Genomic DNA, 21265 nt, shown 5'->3' with positions numbered 1-21265 from the left:
ACTTTTTAGAAATTTACTGAAAAACCCCCCTTAAATTCATCCCAGGACTTCCGAATTTTTTACCAGCATAGGGGACAAGATTTCGTATATATGTGCTAAATTTCGTGGAAATCAGGCAATTAACGCCAAAGTTATAGCAGTTCAAACTTAGCAATTTCGCGCGAGTTTACTGCTTCCAAAGCCATGTAAATCAGATGCTGACGTCATAATTACCCGGAATAATTGACATTCGCGTGGAATATTAAAGTCGCATATATGAAGAATCTATTTATCTGCAGCCCTTTTTAAGTTTTTGTGTAAAACACTTATGTGAAATCTAATCTTCGAGAGATGACCCATTCCGGTATCTGCTCAAATAAATTTACTAATAGTATAATGTCAACTTTTAGAAATTGACTAAAAAACTCCCCTTAAGTTCATCCTAGGTGTACCAAATTTCCCCCCGCCACAGAGGACAGTCTCGTGCATACACATGCCAGGTTCCATGAAAATCTAACTATTAGTCTCAAAGTTATAGAAGTTCAAACTTATCAATTTCGTGCTAATTAACAGCATCCTAAGCCATACAAATAAGATGCCGACGTCATAATTAACGAGAATAATTGAAATTCGAGTGAAATATTGAAATTCCATTCAAGAAGTATCTAATTCTGCCTAGCCCTTTTTAAGGTTTTGTGTGAAACAAAACCTTATAAGAATCGATTCGATGTCTGTCTGTCTGTCACAGGCGATTTATTCGGAAACGGCTGAACCGATTGTCACGAAAATTGGTGGGAGTATGTGACCTGCATGCAGCAACTGCCGCCATTTTGTGTTAAGTTTAAGGGGGGCTCCCCATACATGTGAAAGGAGGGTGCAAAATTTTTCATAAAATCTGGCCATGTGGGGTCTCAAATGAAAGGTCTCAATTAGTATTTTTCGAAACTGGTTCAATATTTGATATTGGGTGAAACATAGGGGAGTGAGGGCCCAAAATATGAACCCCAAAAAGTGTAACAGGTCTCGTTCTCAGAACCTATCCAACCGAAAAATCTTGAAAAAATCTCAATAGTGCATCTCTACGAAATCTAGGCCTCAAAATATATCTGGTTCCGATATCTGCACAAATAAAGTTAATAATAGTATATTTCCATATTTTAGAAATTTACTCGGCACCCCCCTTATGTTCGTCCTAGAAGTACAAAATTTGGCATGGGTATAATGAAGAATATAATGCACAATTTGGTCAAGTTTGAGGAAAATCCAACTATTATTAACAAAGTTGTAGGCGGTAAAACTTTACAATTTTTTGTGAATTTCGTGCACTCTACAACCTGATGACGCCATCATCACATATCAATTTGTCAATACCACAACGAAGTAAGTTCGTATGAATTGGGTGGAGAAGAATTATTTTGTTTTAGTTTTTTAATCATTTCTATATGAATATCAATTATTCCAACGAGACATGTGTATATGTAGGTATATAATATATGCGTGCTAATGAACTTTGCGGGTAGAGCCTAATTCAGATAGATATAAGAAGTAAATCGGAAATATGGGTACGATCAATTTATATACGTGCCTATATGTGTACAGTATTCGAAAATAGGCAGTTTGTTTGTTTAGGGTGAGCGTAACATCTACGGCTGTAATATGTACGTATGTCTCGTAGTTTTGTAGCTGTATACGGGGAGAAAAATGTCCGTTGAAATTTCTTAGATAAGATGAACACAAAACCTTTATACCCGAAGCACGAGCTTCCGGTATTCCGACTTGTTTTGTGTTATAGATGGAAACTTACGTGGGCCTCTCCAGACGGGGCCACTTTCAACCAAATTGACCACATGTTGATCGAACGCCGCCACCTCTCAGCCTTGATGAATGTCAGAACATATAGGGGGGACAATATAGACACGGATCACTATCTCGTTGGCATGGTGTTCCAAGCTCGAATAACAATACCACCTAGAATCTCCTCTGACAATCAGGTGAGAGTGAACACTGAAGCCATCCAAAACACAACCATCCGCGACACCTATAAGAGGGAAATGGATACCGCAATAACCGCAGTCAACAGAGGACCTGGAGATGAAGCATAAACAAATGATCTTCACAATCACCTGAAGAATGTTATCATGGATACGGCCACAAGCATACTTGGCCCCAGCCGTAAAAGGAGTCGGAACGGCTGGTTTGACGATGAATGTAAGCTAGCAACGGAACGGAACAATGCCGCATACCGAGGAATGTTGCGTTCTCAAAGAACGCGGGCACGTGCAGAGACTTATCACGAACTCCGTCGAGCGGAGAAGCGACTTCACAGACGGAAAAAGGAAGCCTGGGAGAACCAACAAGTCTGTGAACTAGAAAACTACAGGGAGCAACCGCACCAGGCGCGGAAGTTTTACCAACAAGTCAGCAGGATGAAGTCTTATACACCTCGATGCTCATCTTGCCGAGACAAAGAGGGAAATCTGATTTCTGACAGAATGGGCATATTAGAGCGATGGGTTGAGTACTTTGATGAGCCAGACTTTGACAACCAGAACATCGGCGAGTTGGAGGGGGGGCGACGGGCAAATACTGCCACCACCAAGTTTAGGAGAAACAGTCCGTGCAATTCATCGGCTAAAAAATCAGAAGTCGCCAGGAGCCGATGGAATTACAGCCGAATTGGTTAAATATGGAGGCGACTAGTTACACCAAGTGGTTCATCAACTTGTGCTCAAGGTATGGGACAGCGAATTAATGTCTGACTATTGGCAACGAGGCATTATCTATCTCATACATAAAAAGGGAGATATCACACAGTGCAGCAATTATAGAGGTATCACGTTGCTGAGTACCATCTATAGATATTCTCCATTATCTTGCTAGGCCGGATAGCTCCATACGCCCAGAACATCATTGGCCCATACCAAAGAGGCTTCACTCCAGGCAAATCCACAACAGATCAGATTTTCTCTCTGCGGTAAGCGATGGAAAAACTGTTGGAATATGGACAACAGTTGCACCATCTGTTCATCGACTTTAAAGCCGTCTATGATAGCATAGCCAGGGTAAAACTGTACACGGCCATGAGAGAATTCGGTATCCCGACGAAATTAATAAGACTGACTAGGCTGACCCTGACCAATGTGCGAGGGCAGATAGAAGCAGCTGGATCACTCTCAAGACCATTCGACATCAACAACGGTCTACGACAAGGGGATGCGCTATCATGCGTCCTCTTTAACCTGGTCCTCGAGAAAGTGATCCGTGATGCTGAGGTAAATGCAAGAGGTACGATCCTCTTTAAGTTCACCCAACTACTGGCCTATGCTGACGATATCGACATCATGGGAAGAACCACCCGAGACGTACAAACTGCCTTCATCCAGATCGAGCAGGCGGCGCGAGATCTTGGGCTGCACATCACTGAAGGCAAGACAAAATATATGGTGGCAACGTCAGCACCGAAGACGAATAAACCAACAACATCAAACCGCACTGGTCAAACACAAACACGAGGAAGAATAAGGATAGGAGAATACAACTTTGAGACCGTTGACAATTTCTCCTATCTAGGGTCGAAAATCACAACCGATAACAACTACGATGATGAAATCCGCGCACGGTTGTTGTCAGCCAACAGAGCCTATTTCAGCTTACAAAGACTGTTCCGCTCGAAACGTCTCACCATAGGGTCAAAGCTCTTACTGTACAAGACGTATGATCTTGCCAGTCCTCATGTATTTCTCGGAAACTTGGGTTCTTAGCATGAAAAATTGCGAACTCTTGGCCGCGTTTGAGAGAAGAATCCTCCGAAGAATTTTTAGCCCCCTACATGAGAATGGACGATTCCGTAGCCTACACAATGAAGAAATCTATGAGCGATACCATGACCGTCCGGTTGTGGATAAAATCCGGCTCAATAGATTACGGTGGGCGGGTCACTTAATCCATATGGATGAGGATGATCCTACCCGGAAAATCTATAAGGGCAATATCTATGGTAGAAAAAGAAGACGAGGCAGACCCTGCCTAAGATGGAGCGATGGCGTAGGTCAGGACACTAGACAGCTTTTAGGGAAATCGAATTGGTGGACCTCGGCGCAAAACCGGGATGTATGGAGTTCCTTATTAAGGCAGGCCTAGACCGGATATCGGTTGTTGCACCGTTGATGATGATGATGTTATAGATGGAAGTGGCAATTTTAGAAAGATGTTACTGCTCCACATTGCTGCAGGGTGTCGGATTTTCACTCACTAACACGACAATACTTCTTCGCCCATATACTTGCGGATTCATCGCAAAGTATTACTTCGCGGAAAGAGCTCCGGTGCATACCAGCAAATCACGCTTTCGCTCTTTTCGAACTCGCTCCGGTTTCAGTATCTTTTCTAATATGGCGGTTATTGTTACTTTTATTTCAGTTCAAATCGCTTCCAGTGTCCGGATAGCTCAGTGGTTAGAGCACTGGGTTGTCATACGGAAGGCCGCGGTTCAAATCTCGCTGGTGGCAGTGGGATTTGTATCGTGACTTGACGTCGGATACCAGTCGACTCAGCTGTGAATGAGTACCTGAGTCAAATCAGGGTAATAATCTCGGGCGAGCGCAATGCTGACCACATTGCCTCCTACAGTGTTCTGTAGTGTACCGTTACGGTCTTGAATGAAGTGCTCTAACACACTTCAAGGCCCTGATCCAATATGGATTGTTGCGCCAACGATTATTATTAAATCGCTTCCAGCACTTCCTCTATAAGATTATGAAGTCCGATAACTACGTTCAGGACAATATTCAAACTTCCTCTATCATCCACGACTCACTAATAATGGAATATAACATGCTCCGGGTCCTCGTTTATAGCACCCCATTCGGAGGAGATGGGTCTAAACCGCCTAACTCTGTTATTTACATAACCATTGTGTCCCATAGGGAACAATGTCAAGTGGTAATTTACTGTATCCGTGATCAGTGTATGGGTCCAGCGGCCTTTTTCGATATGATTCCACCGTTGCTGCTACCTTCTGCGCAACTTTTTCCTAGCAGCTTTTCGGAAAAAGCTTAAACAAAGTTGCTCTCCTTCTCTTGTAGAAACAACATTTACTTGAACAAATACTTCCTCACCCGATGTTGTTCTACATGCGCTCCATACCCTCATGTTGAACGCACGCTTTTCAGGTTCACCTGGTGGTAAAGTACTCCAGCTTAGACTGTAGCCGCATATAGTGGAATGTTTTTCACCATCTCTGCTACTATATTTTGACCCTTCGATTTTAGACATCAATCCAAATTTAGGCAGTCCTGTCTTTGCAACAAGTCAAAACCAATCAACTTGCCTTCTTTGTCATGCGAAGGCCAACCGCTCTATTATACATTATATTGCATTGTAACCTGTCTCCTTCGCTGGGCAGTCATTGCCATAGAAATACACTAGACAATCAGTTTGTTATAATTTTGTCATTCAGACTGATGCCAGACTAATGAAATACTGATCGTCTAAAATCAGCCATATACTAGTGGACTGAGAGACGGAGGATACTGTGGAATGACAGGACTATAGTCCCTAAATTACCAGGCTGGGAAGGAGCAGATTTGTCGTAATGTGCTGAGGATGATATACCAGGAGCACAAATGGTGACAGTGTTTCTTTCTAAAACCACAGCGCTAGAAACGGAGGATCTTATGGGTCTCCAAATATATTTCATCTTTCAGAAGCAAGGCGGAGCGCAGGTGACCGATCCCTAGAAGCAATCAAACGTCAAAATTACCATATCAACTATAAATCTGGTAACATACCATATGCACAGGGAAAAGTCGAGAAAGTACACTTCGGAGGAGACATCGGGTGCAAAACCTATCGAGTTCCCCGAAGGAATCTCGGAGACCATAGAGCCTGAAAGAACTGGATCAAGCAGAGAAGTAGACCTACTGTCCCGTGAAGAGCAGAAGCTGGACGACCTAGAACTGGATCACCTGGGGCTTAGGATGGACAGCGATTTACAGGAAAGGATAAATATGATACATACTCGTACAGTGGCGAAAAGCTCCAAACACTAACAGAGCTAATCGTCAGCACAAAGATAGCCCAGCTAAATCTCCACCAGTGTAGTGATTGCAAGGCCAATCTTCAAGGATAATATTGGAGTATCGTTGGCTCAAGAATCTTGAATGTGCCGGGGCAGATTCGTGGTCTGTAAGGATGAAGTATGCAAGTAACTTGGGACCACTGATGCGAAAAATCAAGAGCTTTAATCATTGTTAAACGTAAATTAATACATATACTGCCCGGATACCTTGAGGCCGTTTAACATACGTAAGTCGAGACCAAAAAAGCGAAAAAATGTTTTTAATCCAAAAACAGCCGAAACGGATGAAAGTAGTTTCAGTGCCTCGGCAAAAAAATTTAAAGAACAAGAGGAAATCTCAGTTCCGCGTGATCCGTCTGTTGAGTATCGCATTTTAAATTTTATAACAGTGTTTGCAGCAATTTCTGAAAATGTGAAATGTAAGGCCTGTGACGGAAATGTGAAGTTTCAAACTGCTTCTGAACGAGGACTTGGTTTTAAAATTGTTTTGCTGTGTGATAAGTGTGCAGATCGTAACATAAATTCTAGTCCTTTTGTTGCGCACTCTTATGAAATAAATCGACGATTTTTATTTGTCATGAGAGTCCTTGGTTTAGGGTTAAAAGGTGCAGCAAAATGTTGTGGATTAATGGATATGCGGGCTTTATATCACAGTCCACTTACGATTTAATAATTAATAATATTCACTCCAGTGTAAAAACAGCCATCGAAAAACTTTTTCAACATGCTTGTACTGAAGAAAAAAAAATTAACTTCCAAACATTCGACAGAATTAGCTGTATCTGGTGATGGCACATGGAAAAAACGAGGGTTTACTTCCTTGTACGCTGTGACATCATTGATCGGATACTATTCTGGTAAAATCATTGTTATTGTTGTAAAAAGTGCCTACTGAAAACTGTGTGAAACTTGGAAGAAGAAACTCAATACCGAAGAATACAATGAATAGTATGAAGAACATAAAAATACTTGCACTGCAAATCATTCTGCTTCTTCTGGCAAAATGGAAGTAGATTCAGTCGTTGAAATGTTCCAACGTTCATTGGAAAAATTTGGAATCATGTACAAAAATTACATCGGAGACGGTGACTCTAAAACGTACTCGGGAATTTTAAAATTTGCACCTTACGGTAACCAAGAAATTGTGAAAAAAGAATGTATTGGACATGTACAGAAACGAATGGGCACGCGACTCCGAGATTGTGTCAAAAAAAATGTTGAAACAGTTGAAAACAAAATAGGAAAAAAAAAACTTGGTGGAAAAGGCGAACTTACTGGAAAGATGATCGATAACTTGACAGTTTATTATGGCTTAGCGATAAGGAGAAATTGTGATTCTATTGAAAAAATGTATATGGGCCACATATTATCATTATTGTTCAACTGACGAAAAACCTCAACACGATAAGTGCCCGGACGGACCAGACCCATGGTGCAGCTGGCAGAGGGCTGCAGCTTCCGATGAATCATCCACTTTCGAACATGACTATCAGTCATTACCAGAAGATGTTGCTGTGGCTATATTTCCGATTTTCACAGATCTCAGCAGTAGGAATTTATTAGAAAGATGTGTAGGTGGTTTTAACCAAAACAACAACGAGAGCTACAATCAACTAATTTGGAAAGTCTCTCTCAAAATTATTCCGGCTGGTTCGACAACTGTGGACATCGCTGCATACATAGCTGCCGGCATATTTAATGAAGGAATGGCATCACTATTATATTATATGAAGGCAATAGGAATCACACTTGGACCCAATGCGCATTCATATGCTGAAAAAGAAGATGAGCAGCGCGTGACCATTTCCGATATCAGACCGCGTGAGAGCACCCGAGATGGAATAATGGCTCGCAGACAACATCAGCTCGAGTTATTAGAAGCTGCCGAAGCGACGGAGGGTTTATTATATGGTCCTGGAATAGATCTTATGTAAAGTGCTTTTAAAACTTTAAACGCGTTTTTCTCAAAATGGTGTTTTCAAAGTCGGTGACCAACATTACTCAAAAACGGCTAAACCGATTGATCTCAAATTTTGACACAAGCTTCTTAAATATATTTTTAGTAATTGATCGAAGATTTTATCTTACCGATTAATACTTTTTTTTATAAACAGTATAAATTTTGGCCGAAAATCAATTTGTGTCAAAAAAATTTATTTTGCTTATTCCTTCGATTAATTACTAGATTTAACATTACTTTAACGAAATCTGTTTGGTTTTTTAATTTCAGAGGTTCCAGTTCAGTGATATAGTGGTCACCGCAAAACGTCTTTTTTGAGAGGAGCTCCCGGAGATCAGCTGTAGCTCCTGTCCAAATAAATATTTTTACTAGTTTTAAGTCTGAAAATATTGTTAAAAGATACCATAATATATGTTCAAATATTTAGATCAATAAATTTAAAAGGTTTCTCAAAAAAAATTCTGGAAAATTCCCTTTTTTTCGGCCTTCTAACTGTATATAACCCCTTAAGAGATATTCTCATTTCTCTAGAAGCCTTCATTTTCAAATTACAAATAGAATTTTAACGAACTCACAAGTTTACTGCTTGACTTAGCTGGTTATACTGACTACCACTCTTAAATATTTTCCAGTTTGGAGAGAGCAAAATTAAAATTTACCTTTCAGGTATAAAAACGACAATAACACACTCAGAGTGAAATTATGCGGTGTTTCCAACGATTAATTAATTGAAATAATAAAACTTGTTGTTTCTTTTTCGTTGGTGTGGGTATTTATTCTTGCAAATACCGATATTTCGGGAACCACTTGTTCCCTTCATCAGTGCAAACAAGTTGCAACTTGTTTGCAAGAATAAATACCCACACCAACGAAAAAGAAACAACAAGTTTTATTATTTCAAATAACACACTGATGTTCTACCGATCTAAATACATTAGAAGGGAAAATTTAGAATAGGTAGGTGCACAAAAGGGACAGCGTTCCAGGTAAGCGCTGCGGCTCCGGCCTTATGCTTCCAACCGCTCTGAAACGCCTTTTAAAATTTGCGTGTAACTTCGAAAATATTCACCGGAACGATATGAAATTTTCTGTGTGTATTCTTAAATATATGTACATTAAGAAAATAAAATAAAAAAAATCGATTTTTTGAAAATTCTAACTGTATCTAACCCCTTAAATCTCACTTGAAACCGGGGGAGAATGCGAGAAGCATCGTGGCATCGGGTTACTTCCCAGGAGACAACATCCGGATCCCGCCGGAGCTAGTCGCTAGACTGGTGAAGTATCGTAAGAAGAGGGCGGTACCACTTCTCTTCGACTGCAATGCCGGTGCCTAGAAGTCTGGAGAATCAGCGACACCAAATAAAGGGGTGAGAACATTCTTGTATTTATTCCTATCAATAAGTTAGAAATAACATAGGGAACACTCCAACATTCACGACCAGCACGAGACAGAGGTGCTCGATATAACTTTACGGAAAACTCAGTTGAATGGACTGGTTAATAATTGGAGGAAGTTAGATGAGCCCTCTATGCTGGATCACAAAATAATCAGATGCGACATTGAGGGCAACTTCCACATAAAAAGAAAAATAAGGAATTCCAGAAGGAAAGATTGGGACTCCTATGCAATGCACCTGAGCAATAACATGACTCATCTACAAAGGGCGGTAATATCAGGAGCGAATTGGAACTGGAAGACGTGAACATAGTCGTCATTGACGCATATGAGGCCAGCTGTCCAACTAAGACAGTCAAGTCATCAAGGGACGTATCCTGGTGGAACCGGAAGCTGGCCAGAATGTAAAAGAAAGTGCGAAAAGTCTTCAACCGGGCGAAATAAACCGGGGACTGGCAGAGGTGCAAAAGAGCATTGACGACGTGTAGCAACGCGATCTGGGAAGCAAAACAAAACAGCTTTAGGCAATTCTATGCCGGAATAGAACAAACCGCAGAAGCATCCAAGCTATATAAAGCGATAGCCAAAGTCAAGGCTATATCTTTTGAAGAAGGAAGATGGGATATTTACCGAGAATGAGGAAGGCAGGGTACATTTGCTTCTCAGAACCTATTTCCCGGAATCTCACGGCGACAGGCAATAGCAACGGGCAAAAGAGGGAAAAATTGAATTGGTAACTAGCGAAAAGATATGCTCGGAAGCTAGAGTAAGATGGGCAGTGGGAACTCCTGAAGCACTGAAATTATCTGGGTAGTCCATACGATGAAAGTTTTTCTTAAAGAAGAGGGAACGGGTGAATTTACGTTGCGCCTTTTCAAAGGCAACTCAATCACAGTTATTGAAGGGTGGCCCGATATCGAGGCAATTCTCGAAGGTACTTCTCACGAGGTAGTTGAAAAGAGTTAAGGAGAGCGAGATGAGGTCAAAATCAAACTACCAGCGAATTATGAAGCCCGACAATTTTATAGCCCGATTGGTGACTTCGAGGCAGTCGAAGCGGAGCTTCTTGTTGAAAATAACTCCGAGGTCTTGACTGTAATTATTATTATTATTAATATGATAAGGAATATGCGTCAAGAGAGTTGGAAAAAGAAGTGGGTGAGGATTTGAGCGAATAGCTCATGACATTTTTTGACGCTTAATGCTAAGAGTGTCTAGGTTTGATTGAAGGGAGACAAAATCCATAGACGATGGTATAGCGGAAAAAAGCTTAAGGTCGGCATTGTATATACAGAGGCAAGTAAGGAAGGAAGTTGTTGATAAAGAATAAAAATAATAAAGGGCCCTGTGTTACCCCAGAAGAGAGTGAAAAAAAAGAACGGGATGTGTAGCAATCAAAACAAATGCGGCAGGATCGAGTGGAAAAGTAAAAGGTAAGCCAGCCCACGATATGAGAACGCTGAAAGAGGAAAGTTTGGACAGAAGTATTTTGTAGTTTACAGTGTCGAAGGCTTTAGCAAAATCAGTGTAGTTAGAATGCACTTCCAGTCGGGAATTTAGACATTTGGCCACAAAGTTAGTGAGGTCGAACAAGTTGGAGGCAGTGGACCTACGATTAACAAAGTCGTGTTGCTTTTTACTATGAGGCCAAATAGGCCGAAAAACCTGTCGTTGATATCCCTTTCCAAAATTTTGGAACAGGAATGGGGGAGCAAAATGGGACGGTAATTCTCAGTAAGAATGTGATTACCACATTTATGAATGGCGGTAATGAGGACCTTTTTCCAGAGGTCAGAGAAATGGTTATATTCGGGATTTTGAAAATAATAGAGAATGGAAAGGAATGGACTGAGTTTTAAGCTAAAACAGATTTGCAAGACCGTCGTAACTAGGGCCAACATTGGCGTCAAGCTTGCCTATGAGTTATTCAACAAGGAGAGCGGTAAGGAGGGAAATGGTAGTGGGAAGAAAGAGGAGGATGGAGAGGGAGCATAGATTGAGGAAAAGCAGTGGCAAGATAGTTGCAGCAGGAGGACAAAGACTCGTTAGTGGAGAGAGGAGGGGATCCCAGGTGATTGTCCGCAGGGTTGACCCAAGAGCTTCGAAGTTTGCTTTGCGAAAGTTAAACTTGGCGGGCATGTGCCCAACAGAGAAGTGGATTCGGGTGATCTGAACATCAAACTCGAGAGCAGGTTAGCATGGAGGAATTGGGAAAGACAACGTACAGGAAGGAGAGGGCAAGATTAGGAGTGCGATTTAAGTGATTTCTCGAAAGGTTAAATTGATGGGTGGCAGAGGTGTTCATGAAAGTGGATAAAGGAAGGGAAGGGCGCGTGAAGTTGCTGGGGTGGAAAGATCGGGAGTAGTAGGCCAAGCGAGCATAGGAAGGTTAAATTCGCCACAGTATGAAAGGAAAAGAAGGGAACAAAACGGTTAGGACTTCTGATAATCAGCCGAAGAAATCTTCGTTCAGAGAAAAAAGGTTGAGGCAGGCGAAGATATACACAGGAAATGATAAAGGGATATACGCTTTCCGAAATGACTCACAGAATCGTAGGTGGAGTAGGAAAAGATGGTTTCCCGGATAGGGGACTCATCAGTTATCGGGGCATCTCCGCCGGTTGATTTGTCAAGTGCAGCACAGTCTCTGTCACAACGAAATACAGGGTAATTTTTGAGGAGCTCGGAATCTAGAACCTCAGGTCTCAGTAATGGAGATAACGATATGTTGGAATGCTAAGGCAGTTAACTTGAAACATGAATGGTTATTAGCTCCCTAAATTTTTGGTAAAATAGTCTTTAATCATGAAAATCATTCAAAGTCGATGAGATATGTGACCGCGGTGGAAATTTTCTTGAACCTTGGTCTTTTGATAAGGCTTTACGAAGACCCCTTGTGACTAAAAGGAAGGTTGGACGATAGCGTGGAAGTCTTGGGGACATGTAACTTTGAAGGAAGCTATCACTCGGTCGCGAAGACTATCTTTCGTCAACTTTACCTATGACAGAGTTGAGTTGGCCCTACCTCTGATGTAGGTCGGAATATCGCCGGAAGTGGTGGAGTAGGATTCGAACTTTTTATGAAATACCTACACAGGAGTCGAGTGGAATTTTCATGCTTAACAGGTTTAATGCCAATTACTACTTTTTCAATTCGAAAGCTTTTGATCGATTATTCGCGATTCACGCTCAGTGGAGCCTGTCCGGTCTACTAGAACTTAGTGCATCGGAATTTATTGATCAATCACAAGCATCACGAAAACAAGCCCCTCAAAAGAGGAGAGAAAAAAATGATACTGCCGGACCAGAGTTTTCTCGGCAACTTGATTCCTTGTTCAATTTCGAAGGGGGAGACGAAGAATTTCTCTCAGCACAAATACGTCCAAAACGAGCCTGCTATTCAGTTAGTTTATATTACAAAATTTTCTATTTTTCACAGAAGATTCGCGGAGACCTGTCAGGAACAACACAGACGGATTGCACGACCAAAAGTCATCAATCCGTAAGCCAAAGGAAAGTATATTGTCACATTTTGTCTGAAGGCCGGCCAATGGAGGAGCAAACATACTAGTTTTCTCCAGAGAAATTATGTGGTTGCCATTTACATCTTGGTGAGGTACAGCGCGTCAACGACCTACGTGCCACCGTTCACGTTCACCTGAAATGCGCTTCCGCTCTCCCAGTGACTTCCTGAAGCGCCTACACACCTTCTCTTTACTGTTCTGCATCAAGTGCGACACAACTGTCGGCCATCTTGAGGGAGTATGTTCCACCGCATGGTGTAACCCCTTCTTACGGTATGACCTCTCCACTATCATTTCCGCCTTCCGAACACATTGCATACGGGTGTCCCGACCAAGTTCTTCGTTTGAAATAGTATCAGGCTTGCGTGCTACGACGCAGACAGCTGTTGATGAAGGTTTCGAGCTTGTAAGTAATAGTGCGGTTCAGTTTTTATGTGCTATTTCCATGTAGCCACACAGAAAGGGCGCTAGCATAGATTTGTTTCAACTTGATCTTGGCATTGAGATAACTGCATTTCCAAATTTTAGACAAGGCAATGAAAGCGGCGTCCGGTAATATCCAGTCTAATCCCACCGTAGGCAGAAACCATGCTTTCACACCTTCGATGCGCTACTCATAAATGATAGAGAGGGATTCAGTCCAACTTTACTTACATCTCTTTCTAAATCCAGAGCCATTTAGTCAAGGTCCATGACCCGGTGAGAGAGCAAACAGAGAGATCTGGTAGCATTTAGTATAGTGGAATAGCTCCAACTATACTCTATTCATCTCTTTCCCTAATCACAGCATTTCAGTTTTGTTTTACAGAGGATAGTACAAAGTACGCGGCCTCAAACCCTCCTCCTTTACCTAGGCCTGGGACCAGCATTTGATAAAATAAAATGGCGAAACCGATCACGACGGGGCGACCCTGCTTATGAACGGGACAAAGGCTGAAGAGAAAAGAAGAACAGTGCAGGGTCGCCTTTCTCTTCGTTTCGCCAAAGCTTCCATTTTTCGTTACAAGTTTATGAAGTATCCATGGATCTCCATCCACTTCGTCGACTAGGTCCTACTAGTAGCGTGATTTGCTTCTGTTTATTGCGCTGCGGAATCTTCACCAATACATAGAAGATTTGTCACATCTTGGTGCTCTTCTGGACAGGGAAGCCCCAGGGCTATCGTTATCAGGTTTGTAACTGAATTTACGATGGAGTCAGCTGCGCTTCGTTTTGACAAATCTCCCGGTGTTCACTTTCACGATATTCCACGCACAGGAAGATCGCCGGGCGGGTGCACAATGAGAGGTTGCGTCAACTACCTCAAACGGGTTTTGTTGCGAGCAGTGCGATTGGATGAAAAAAAAAAGAACAAATTTACGTTGGAATCAAATTCAAATTTTATTATATTAGGTTCATTTTCTAATTGGATAGGGTTCCAGCTAATACAAATATAACTCTTCTGGGGGCGAGTACACCGTTTACGCGATTTATATGGTTTCATTATGCTAATCCAATATATCGGTTTACGATTTCATCTCTATTTCGTAGGAAATGTTGACATTCTGTTTATACTTAGATCTGGAGTCCAGTTTCTAGTTTACAAACATGAATTTGTTTATGTCAGGATTTCCGTTACTGTTGTTTCAAGAGCTGTTCTCCGGTCACACCCGTGATTGCGACGCGAAGGTTACATCAGAAATGCTTCTTTCGCAGCTTGGGCGCTAGAGCGTTAGGGTGGATCCGGTGTTTAAAACTACGAGTGCTATTCTCGTCGCCATTTCGAGAATCCGTTTTCCTCTGGAGTATGAGGCATGCCCATTTTAAGTTCCTTGGCATTGAAGTGTCCTCCAACCAGGATCCCAAACTCCATGTTCAAGACAGCGTCCTCCAGAGTATCAAGCCTGCGTCGAAAGTCCGGCATCGTCTAATTCGGTATTAATAGACGACCCCAAACTTCGAATCAACACAAAGCCATTTCCTTGGCTCTGCGCTATTGCTTCTGCTTTTCGCGCATCTTCTATTGCTCACTTTTTCTGCTTATAGAAGAAAATACTCTCCAGGAGTTCCTCCAGCTCCATCAGTTCATTTTTCACGCTTTTAGTAACGTTTTCCTGGCGGTATGTTGCAGCTTGCATGCGCTTCACAACTGCATCGCATTTCCTGATAAGACTTCGGCTTTCGCAAGGACAGTCAACTACCCAATTTCAGCGGTTTTCTCTGTGCCTTTTTCTGAAACAGCAGGACTGCATGGTATTGGATGGTGTCCCATCGAGTTTCGATGTGTTTTCTGACCAATTTAACTGACAAAAAAGTGACAAACTATAACCAGTTATCAGAAAAAGTGACAGGAAACTCCATTTTCGATTTGCTTCCAGATTCCTGACGAGACTATAACCGCTTAAGAGTCGAAGTTAATGGGAAACGATTAAAAAACCATTCGAAACAACGATGGCTTGATAGTGAGTCTCTTAACTCTATCTAGATCAGGAGTATGACCGAGCAATTCAACGCTTCCCTAAAAACCCTTTCCCCCACTTTCCCTGCTCGTTGGAATGTGCGAGGCTTGCGGTGATCAACAAAAGGGAAGGCGACCCTGAGTTGCCGTCTTCATACCGCCCACTATGTATGCTTGACACTGCTGGAAAAGTGCTCGAAAAGCTCATTAGAAGTAGACTCGCTGAGCGATACGCGCTGCCAGAGATTTATCTCCACGGCAGTTCGATTTTCGAGCAGGGAGATCCACAGTTGATGATGTCATGAAAGTCATGGATGTCGTTCGACAAGCGGAGGCACATAGCCGCCGAACTCGATTGGTGGTGCTCCTCGTAACGCTTGGCTTCAGAAATGCCTTTATTTCCGTAAGATGGAAAGACATTCTAGGCACACTAGACAATACTTTCCACGTGCCGAACTATCTCTTACGGATATTGAAGGACTATCTGAGGAACCGCTCCCTGCTCTATGAAACGCTAGAGGGTCAGAGGAGGATGGAGGTCACGTCGGGGGTAGCACAGGGATCCATCCTAGAGCCGGACCTCTGGAACGCTACATATGATAGTCTACTTAAACTCGACATGCCAGAAGAGTCGCACCTGGTCAGTTATGCAGATGATGTCGCCGCGCTTGTTGCGGCACGTACTGTCGAACAGGCGCACAGCAGACTCGGCATATTGATGCGACGGATCAGCGGATGGATGACTACTCATGATTTCAACCTTGCACTGGAAAAAACCAAAGTAGTCATCTTGACTAAAACGAGAATTCCGACCCTGCCTCCCATATCGTTCGACGAGTCGACAATTGAGTCAAAACGAGCGCTAAAGTACCTCGGGCTGACTCTTGACTCAAAGATGAACTTTTTTCGGCAAATCAAAGCAGCAGCGAACAAGGCTGCAACTGGAGTTGTGGCGTTAAGTGGGCTAATGGCAAAAATTGAGGGTTCTACGTCTAGCAAGCGACATCTTCTGATGAGTTCAACGTAGTGTGTCCTGATCTACGGCGGAGAGGTATGGGCTGACGCTCTTGGCAAGCGTCTCGCGCAAGTACAGAGGGGGGAGCTTTGTGGGTGCCGCCTGCGTACTGCACTGTCTCTGAACCGGCGGTGTGGTGATCGCGGGAGTGATCCTCGTTGCCCTTCTTGCAAAGGTGCGTCAAGCCATATACAAGCGCAAGGGGGATGAGCCAAGGAAGGTGGTTGCTCGTGAAGAACGGCAACGCATCCTAGACGAGTGGCAACTCGTTTGGCAAAATGAAACTAGAGGTAAATGGACTGCACGGCTCATCGGCAACTTAGGTGCGTGGCCGAATCGGAAGCATGGTCAGACTGACTATTCCCTTACTCAATTTTTAAGTGGGCATTTAGGTTTTCAGTCTTACCTGCACAAGATTTGAAAGGCGCGATTTCCGGATTGTGTATTTTGCAATGGACTTGTGGACGACGCCCATTACACTTTTTTTCTTGTTTAAAGGGGGATAGGATTCGTCAGCAGCTCTATTTAAACACAGGGAATCTCTCTCCAGACAACATTTCGGAGGAGATGTTGAGGAGTGCTGACAGTTCCTTTCCTCCGAGTCCTTCTCGTTGGTGAAAGGAATTCCATGATTTGAAGACTCCGCAAGGCGGGAAAGTCCGGGGACTAGTCCGAAGTAACGGGACAAACGCTTCCAGGCTAGCTCTCTGACGATGGGGAGGTGTTTAGTGGGTAGTTCGACGATGTACCAAACCGGGAGTCCAACACTCTGTGCGTAAATGCATTCACCTTCCTTACCTAAAAAAAAAAAGACCGAGCAATGGCGCAACCGATAAACACAAGCCAATCCTGCTACTGAACGGGACAAAGGCTAAATAAGAAGACGAGTCTACACACAGAAATCTACATGCAAAAAAAGTAAAAGGTTCATAGTTTTACTTTATTCTCAGTCACTATCACTCGCATTACTATCATTCATACTTTCATCCGAACTCTCATTCCCATTTTCATTATTTCTAACTAAAACTAAATTCTCTTCATTCTCATCTTCCGCTTCATGATTTCCATTCGTCGCACTTGACTTCGCCTCCTTCTTTGGCAAACTGAGGATAACCTTCAGCGTATATTTGTTAAAATCACACCTGAAAAGTTCAAATTATTCAGTCTAATCACGACGTTACTGAAAATGCGATTCTCAAACTCACATTCTGTTCAACATTTCATATTTTTTCGACAGACTTTCATGCAAAGAAAGCAACGTCTGATGCTGGAACACATTATCCTTGTTGCCATGGTCTGTTAGCAAACAACAAGCCCATTTCAGGTAGAACTCTGCATGCGGGGTTGATTGAAGTAGCTTTGAAATGTTTTGAAGAAGTCTGTGCGCATATTCGTGGGATAAATTCGATGATATTAGGTCGACTGGAATGGGATTTGTTAGAATTTCCTTTTTATGGACAGACATAGAGTGAGCTTACTTTCTTTGAATGGAATTTTCTCGAGAACTTCTTGAATCAAGACCGGTTCGTTGAGTTTCAATGCCATAATGAGTGCGTTTGAAAATTCCTCGTTCCTGAGGCATTCACGAGTAGATTTGGGGGTGACCTCCAGTGAAAGGTTGAACGGATCGAAAACAACTCCTGTTACAGCAAGTTAAAGACAGGATTCTGTAAAATTGCTTAAAATTATTTACCTTTATCCAACGAATATATAAGAAGTCCCTCAGTTGTCGCTGCCGCCCATGATTGCCCTGTGGGAGAAAATCTAACACTGAACACCCTAACCTCTGGCTTGAAATTCCTGGAAGCCATGTCGCCCTTAAGAACACCAGGTAATCTAATCGCTACGTTACCGCCCTCAAGTTGTTCACGTTCCTCCACCAGAGCCATGTTTCCGAACTCGGTGATGTTGCGACGATTGATGTAATCCTAAAAAGTGAGGATATTGTAGTCGTTTCCACAAAAAATCGTACAATATTCTCACTAACATCCAAACCATCGAAACTGTGGTTCTGAGTGATCTCGAACTTCTTCAGAAGAATTGCCTCGCGGACGTGGTAGATGCAGACGTTTTTCGACTTACCCCCGGCTAGAAGGCATTGCCCGTCGGCTGAGTAGGTTAGGGATGTGAAGGCTCTGAATGAAACCGATTTTTAATTTCCTTTCCTTGCTCTCTCTCGGTATTTAATACTTACTTTCCTTCAAGGTTCTTCTTCGCGGTAACCATATCAACCTCCGATACGCCACTTCCCAAGTCGTTTTTGCCTTCGATTGAGCCAATTTGCTGTGATGTTTTCAGGTGAAAGATCGAAATGTTTCCATTCAGTGTTGAGACCGCCACCTGCAAGGAAAGTTTTCCTGCACAAACCACTTCATTAAAACATCATCTGTCATACCTCTTCCCCATTCGGGTTGAATGCCAAGCAAGTTACATCGGACAAAGTGTCGATTGTCTCGTGGTCCCCTGAACTTTCCAGGCAATTCCAAATTTTAATGGTTTTGTCCCACGATCCCGACACCATAGCTGTTGACGTTGGATTGGGAGAAAATGCTATTGACGAGACGGGACCCTCGTGTCCACTCAAGATCTCCAGAAGACGCCCTAATTTCATGGACCACAAATAGATTTCGAAAACGTCCTGGCCACCTGCCGCCACCAGTTCGCCGGAGTAATCGAGAGCTACGCACGCGAATTGAACTGGACGTGGGGATGTAAATGTTCGGAAGTTGCGATACCTAAAGTATAAATCTGCGAGGTCCAGACAAAATCTCGGATAGAATTGCCTCTAAACTCACCTGATTATGTCATAGGCCCGGACAGTTCCGTCTAGGGAGCAGCTAACCAGGAACTTCTTGCTGTTTCCAAACTCAATTCCTGTGATACTGCTCGAGTGCTCGTGGAAGGTGACAAAACAAAATCCATTGGTTACATTCCACAGTTTCACCTTAGCATCCTCGCCTCCCGTCGCAATGTACTGACCGTCCGGCGAGTAGGATATGCAATTCATTTCGCTGGAGTGTCCTTGTTGCTTCATGATGTACTGCTCGCCTAGGAAAAGGACTGAAATTGTAAAACTGCACAACTACCAAGCAAAGGGAGCAAATACTTTGCCATTCCCACACCAACAGGTGTCCTATCCCGGCAGCGCCAAGGGCAATCCAGTCACCAGTTGCATTGAAGGCAGCTGTCGTTATGGCGTGACCGGCTATGCTCAGCGAATGGATCATATTCACGTCAGGGAGTTCATAGAGGAAGAACGAGCCTGTCGAGAAGGCAATCACCAAAATTCTCGTCTTTTTGTGGTACGTGGCAGCGGTCACATGAGCGTCGTAACTTTCTTTTTTCGCTTCGATCGCCAGGAAGTGTCGTCCCAACTTTCTATAAGAGAACGGATGCGGCTTCTTCGAGTTGCCCGGCTCCTGATCGCTGCTAACTAATTCCAATTTCTCCGCAGTGTCCGATTCCTTCCGCTCAATGGCGTCCTGATTGTCGATGTCGTCTTCCGAGTCCGGCTCGGATTCTTCTTTCTGCTTCTTCACGTTTGGCTCCTCGGAAGGTTTTTTGAAGTCTTTTGGAGTTAGATCGGATGGTTCCAGGCTGCATTCCCAAATGTTTAGCTGGAAATCAAACAGGTTGGTTATCAATGACGGGACTCAAGCGGAAACCCATCGCGGTACCTGTCCATTTCGGCCCAATGTGTTCACGTGCATGCTCTCCTTCTCGAAGAAGCATCCAACGATTGAGTCAGTGTGACCCCCGAGCATGTACGTCCTAAAGTTGTTATAGTATCCGACCCCGCAGATTTTGGTGGAACCATCCCTCGACGCAACAGCCAGAAACCGAGAGTCGCTCGACCACTCCAGCCAGACAACGTCGTCATAGGCCCCGTAGAAGTGCCGTTCCAGCACAAAAGGGTTGTACTCGCCAGTGATTTCTCCCGGACTACGGAAAATGAAAACTGGACACAAGAGTTATCCCGGGAAGGCTCCGAATCCTACTGCATCCCTTACTTACCAGAGTTGTCCTTGGCAACTGCAAAGTGTCTACCGTCGGGGCTGAACTGGGCGCACTGCACTTCCTTCTGGAACTTGTGTCGGTGGATTACCGTGCAGGAGACCATACTAATGAGCTGGGCTTCTCCCTGTTCGTTGACTGCGAGCAGAAGAGCACCGTCTGGCGAAAGGGCGACCACATTGTAATTGAATTTGCTCTCGAGTGACAGAGTTTGCGCTTTGTTGCTGAAACGGCAGAATATTGACATTAACCCCGGGATCAGCGTATTAAACGCAGTAACCTACTTTTTAAGGTCATAGATTGTCAGCTTGTTCCCAACCGGGCTTATTATCGAATTGCCGTCCGGCGTGAAGGTAACGTTGCCTTTCCGATAAATCGTTCCGAGAAGGTTAGAAAACTGAAAATAAAACAATGTCGCGGGATGACTTCTTTGAAATAACGAAGGAAACTCTCGACGTGTACCTTGTAGGAAAACTTCATGCTTCTCGCTATTAATTATGAAACAAAAATCACCGGAAAATTAAGTTGAGTCGCGGCTTACAAGACGACACATTTGTCAACAAAACTTGACGTTTGTCAGCACGTGTGCATACACCCATGGAATTTAATTTGATTTCATGAATGACAGCTGTGAGCATTCACAATAGCATTTCTCTGAGAAAAAGACCTTCAGGGCCAAAAGTGCTCGTTTCAGTTCACGACGACTATTTAAAATTCTGAATTAGGGCATATTTAGTGATTTTTTCTTTGGAATTGCTGTAGCTTTGAGTCCGCCGTCCTATGGACCCTTTTTTGTGCTAGCACTCAGAGTTAAAAAAATACGGACGACACGGTTTAGTCAAGGGCAAAAGCAACTCG

General features: G+C 43.2%; 1 protein-coding gene across 1 annotated transcript; it reads right to left on the bottom strand.

Annotated features, from left to right (window-relative positions):
- Window positions 1-17319: 17319 nt before the first annotated feature.
- Window positions 17320-20985, bottom strand: LOC119655706 (periodic tryptophan protein 2 homolog). Its single transcript, XM_038061724.1, has 13 exons — window positions 20870-20985; window positions 20692-20804; window positions 20408-20631; window positions 20071-20351; window positions 19500-20010; window positions 19189-19441; window positions 18789-19128; window positions 18588-18733; window positions 18381-18528; window positions 18087-18321; window positions 17872-18033; window positions 17599-17815; window positions 17320-17535 (listed from the first exon to the last, which is right to left on the bottom strand). The coding sequence occupies exons 1-13, from the start codon at window positions 20885-20887 to the stop codon at window positions 17340-17342; spliced, it is 2844 nt and encodes a 947-aa protein (XP_037917652.1). The 5' UTR covers window positions 20888-20985; the 3' UTR covers window positions 17320-17339.
- Window positions 20986-21265: the final 280 nt, after the last annotated feature.

This window comes from Hermetia illucens, chromosome 4, assembly GCF_905115235.1.
Source record: "Hermetia illucens chromosome 4, iHerIll2.2.curated.20191125, whole genome shotgun sequence".
In the NCBI taxonomy this organism is placed as follows: domain Eukaryota; kingdom Metazoa; phylum Arthropoda; class Insecta; order Diptera; family Stratiomyidae; genus Hermetia; species Hermetia illucens.
The sequence above is the reverse complement of the archived record's forward strand: the minus strand, read 5'-3'. Positions and strand labels throughout refer to the sequence as shown.

Bases quoted from the DNA above. Each gene is read 5' to 3' on its own strand.
- LOC119655706 (XM_038061724.1), bottom strand. The intron at 20,632-20,691 runs GTAGGTTACTGC...CTGCCGTTTCAG, and splicing joins ACAATCTATGACCTTAAAAA to CAACAAAGCGCAAACTCTGT. The intron at 20,352-20,407 runs GTAAGTAAGGGA...TCTTGTGTCCAG, and splicing joins AGTTGCCAAGGACAACTCTG to TTTTCATTTTCCGTAGTCCG.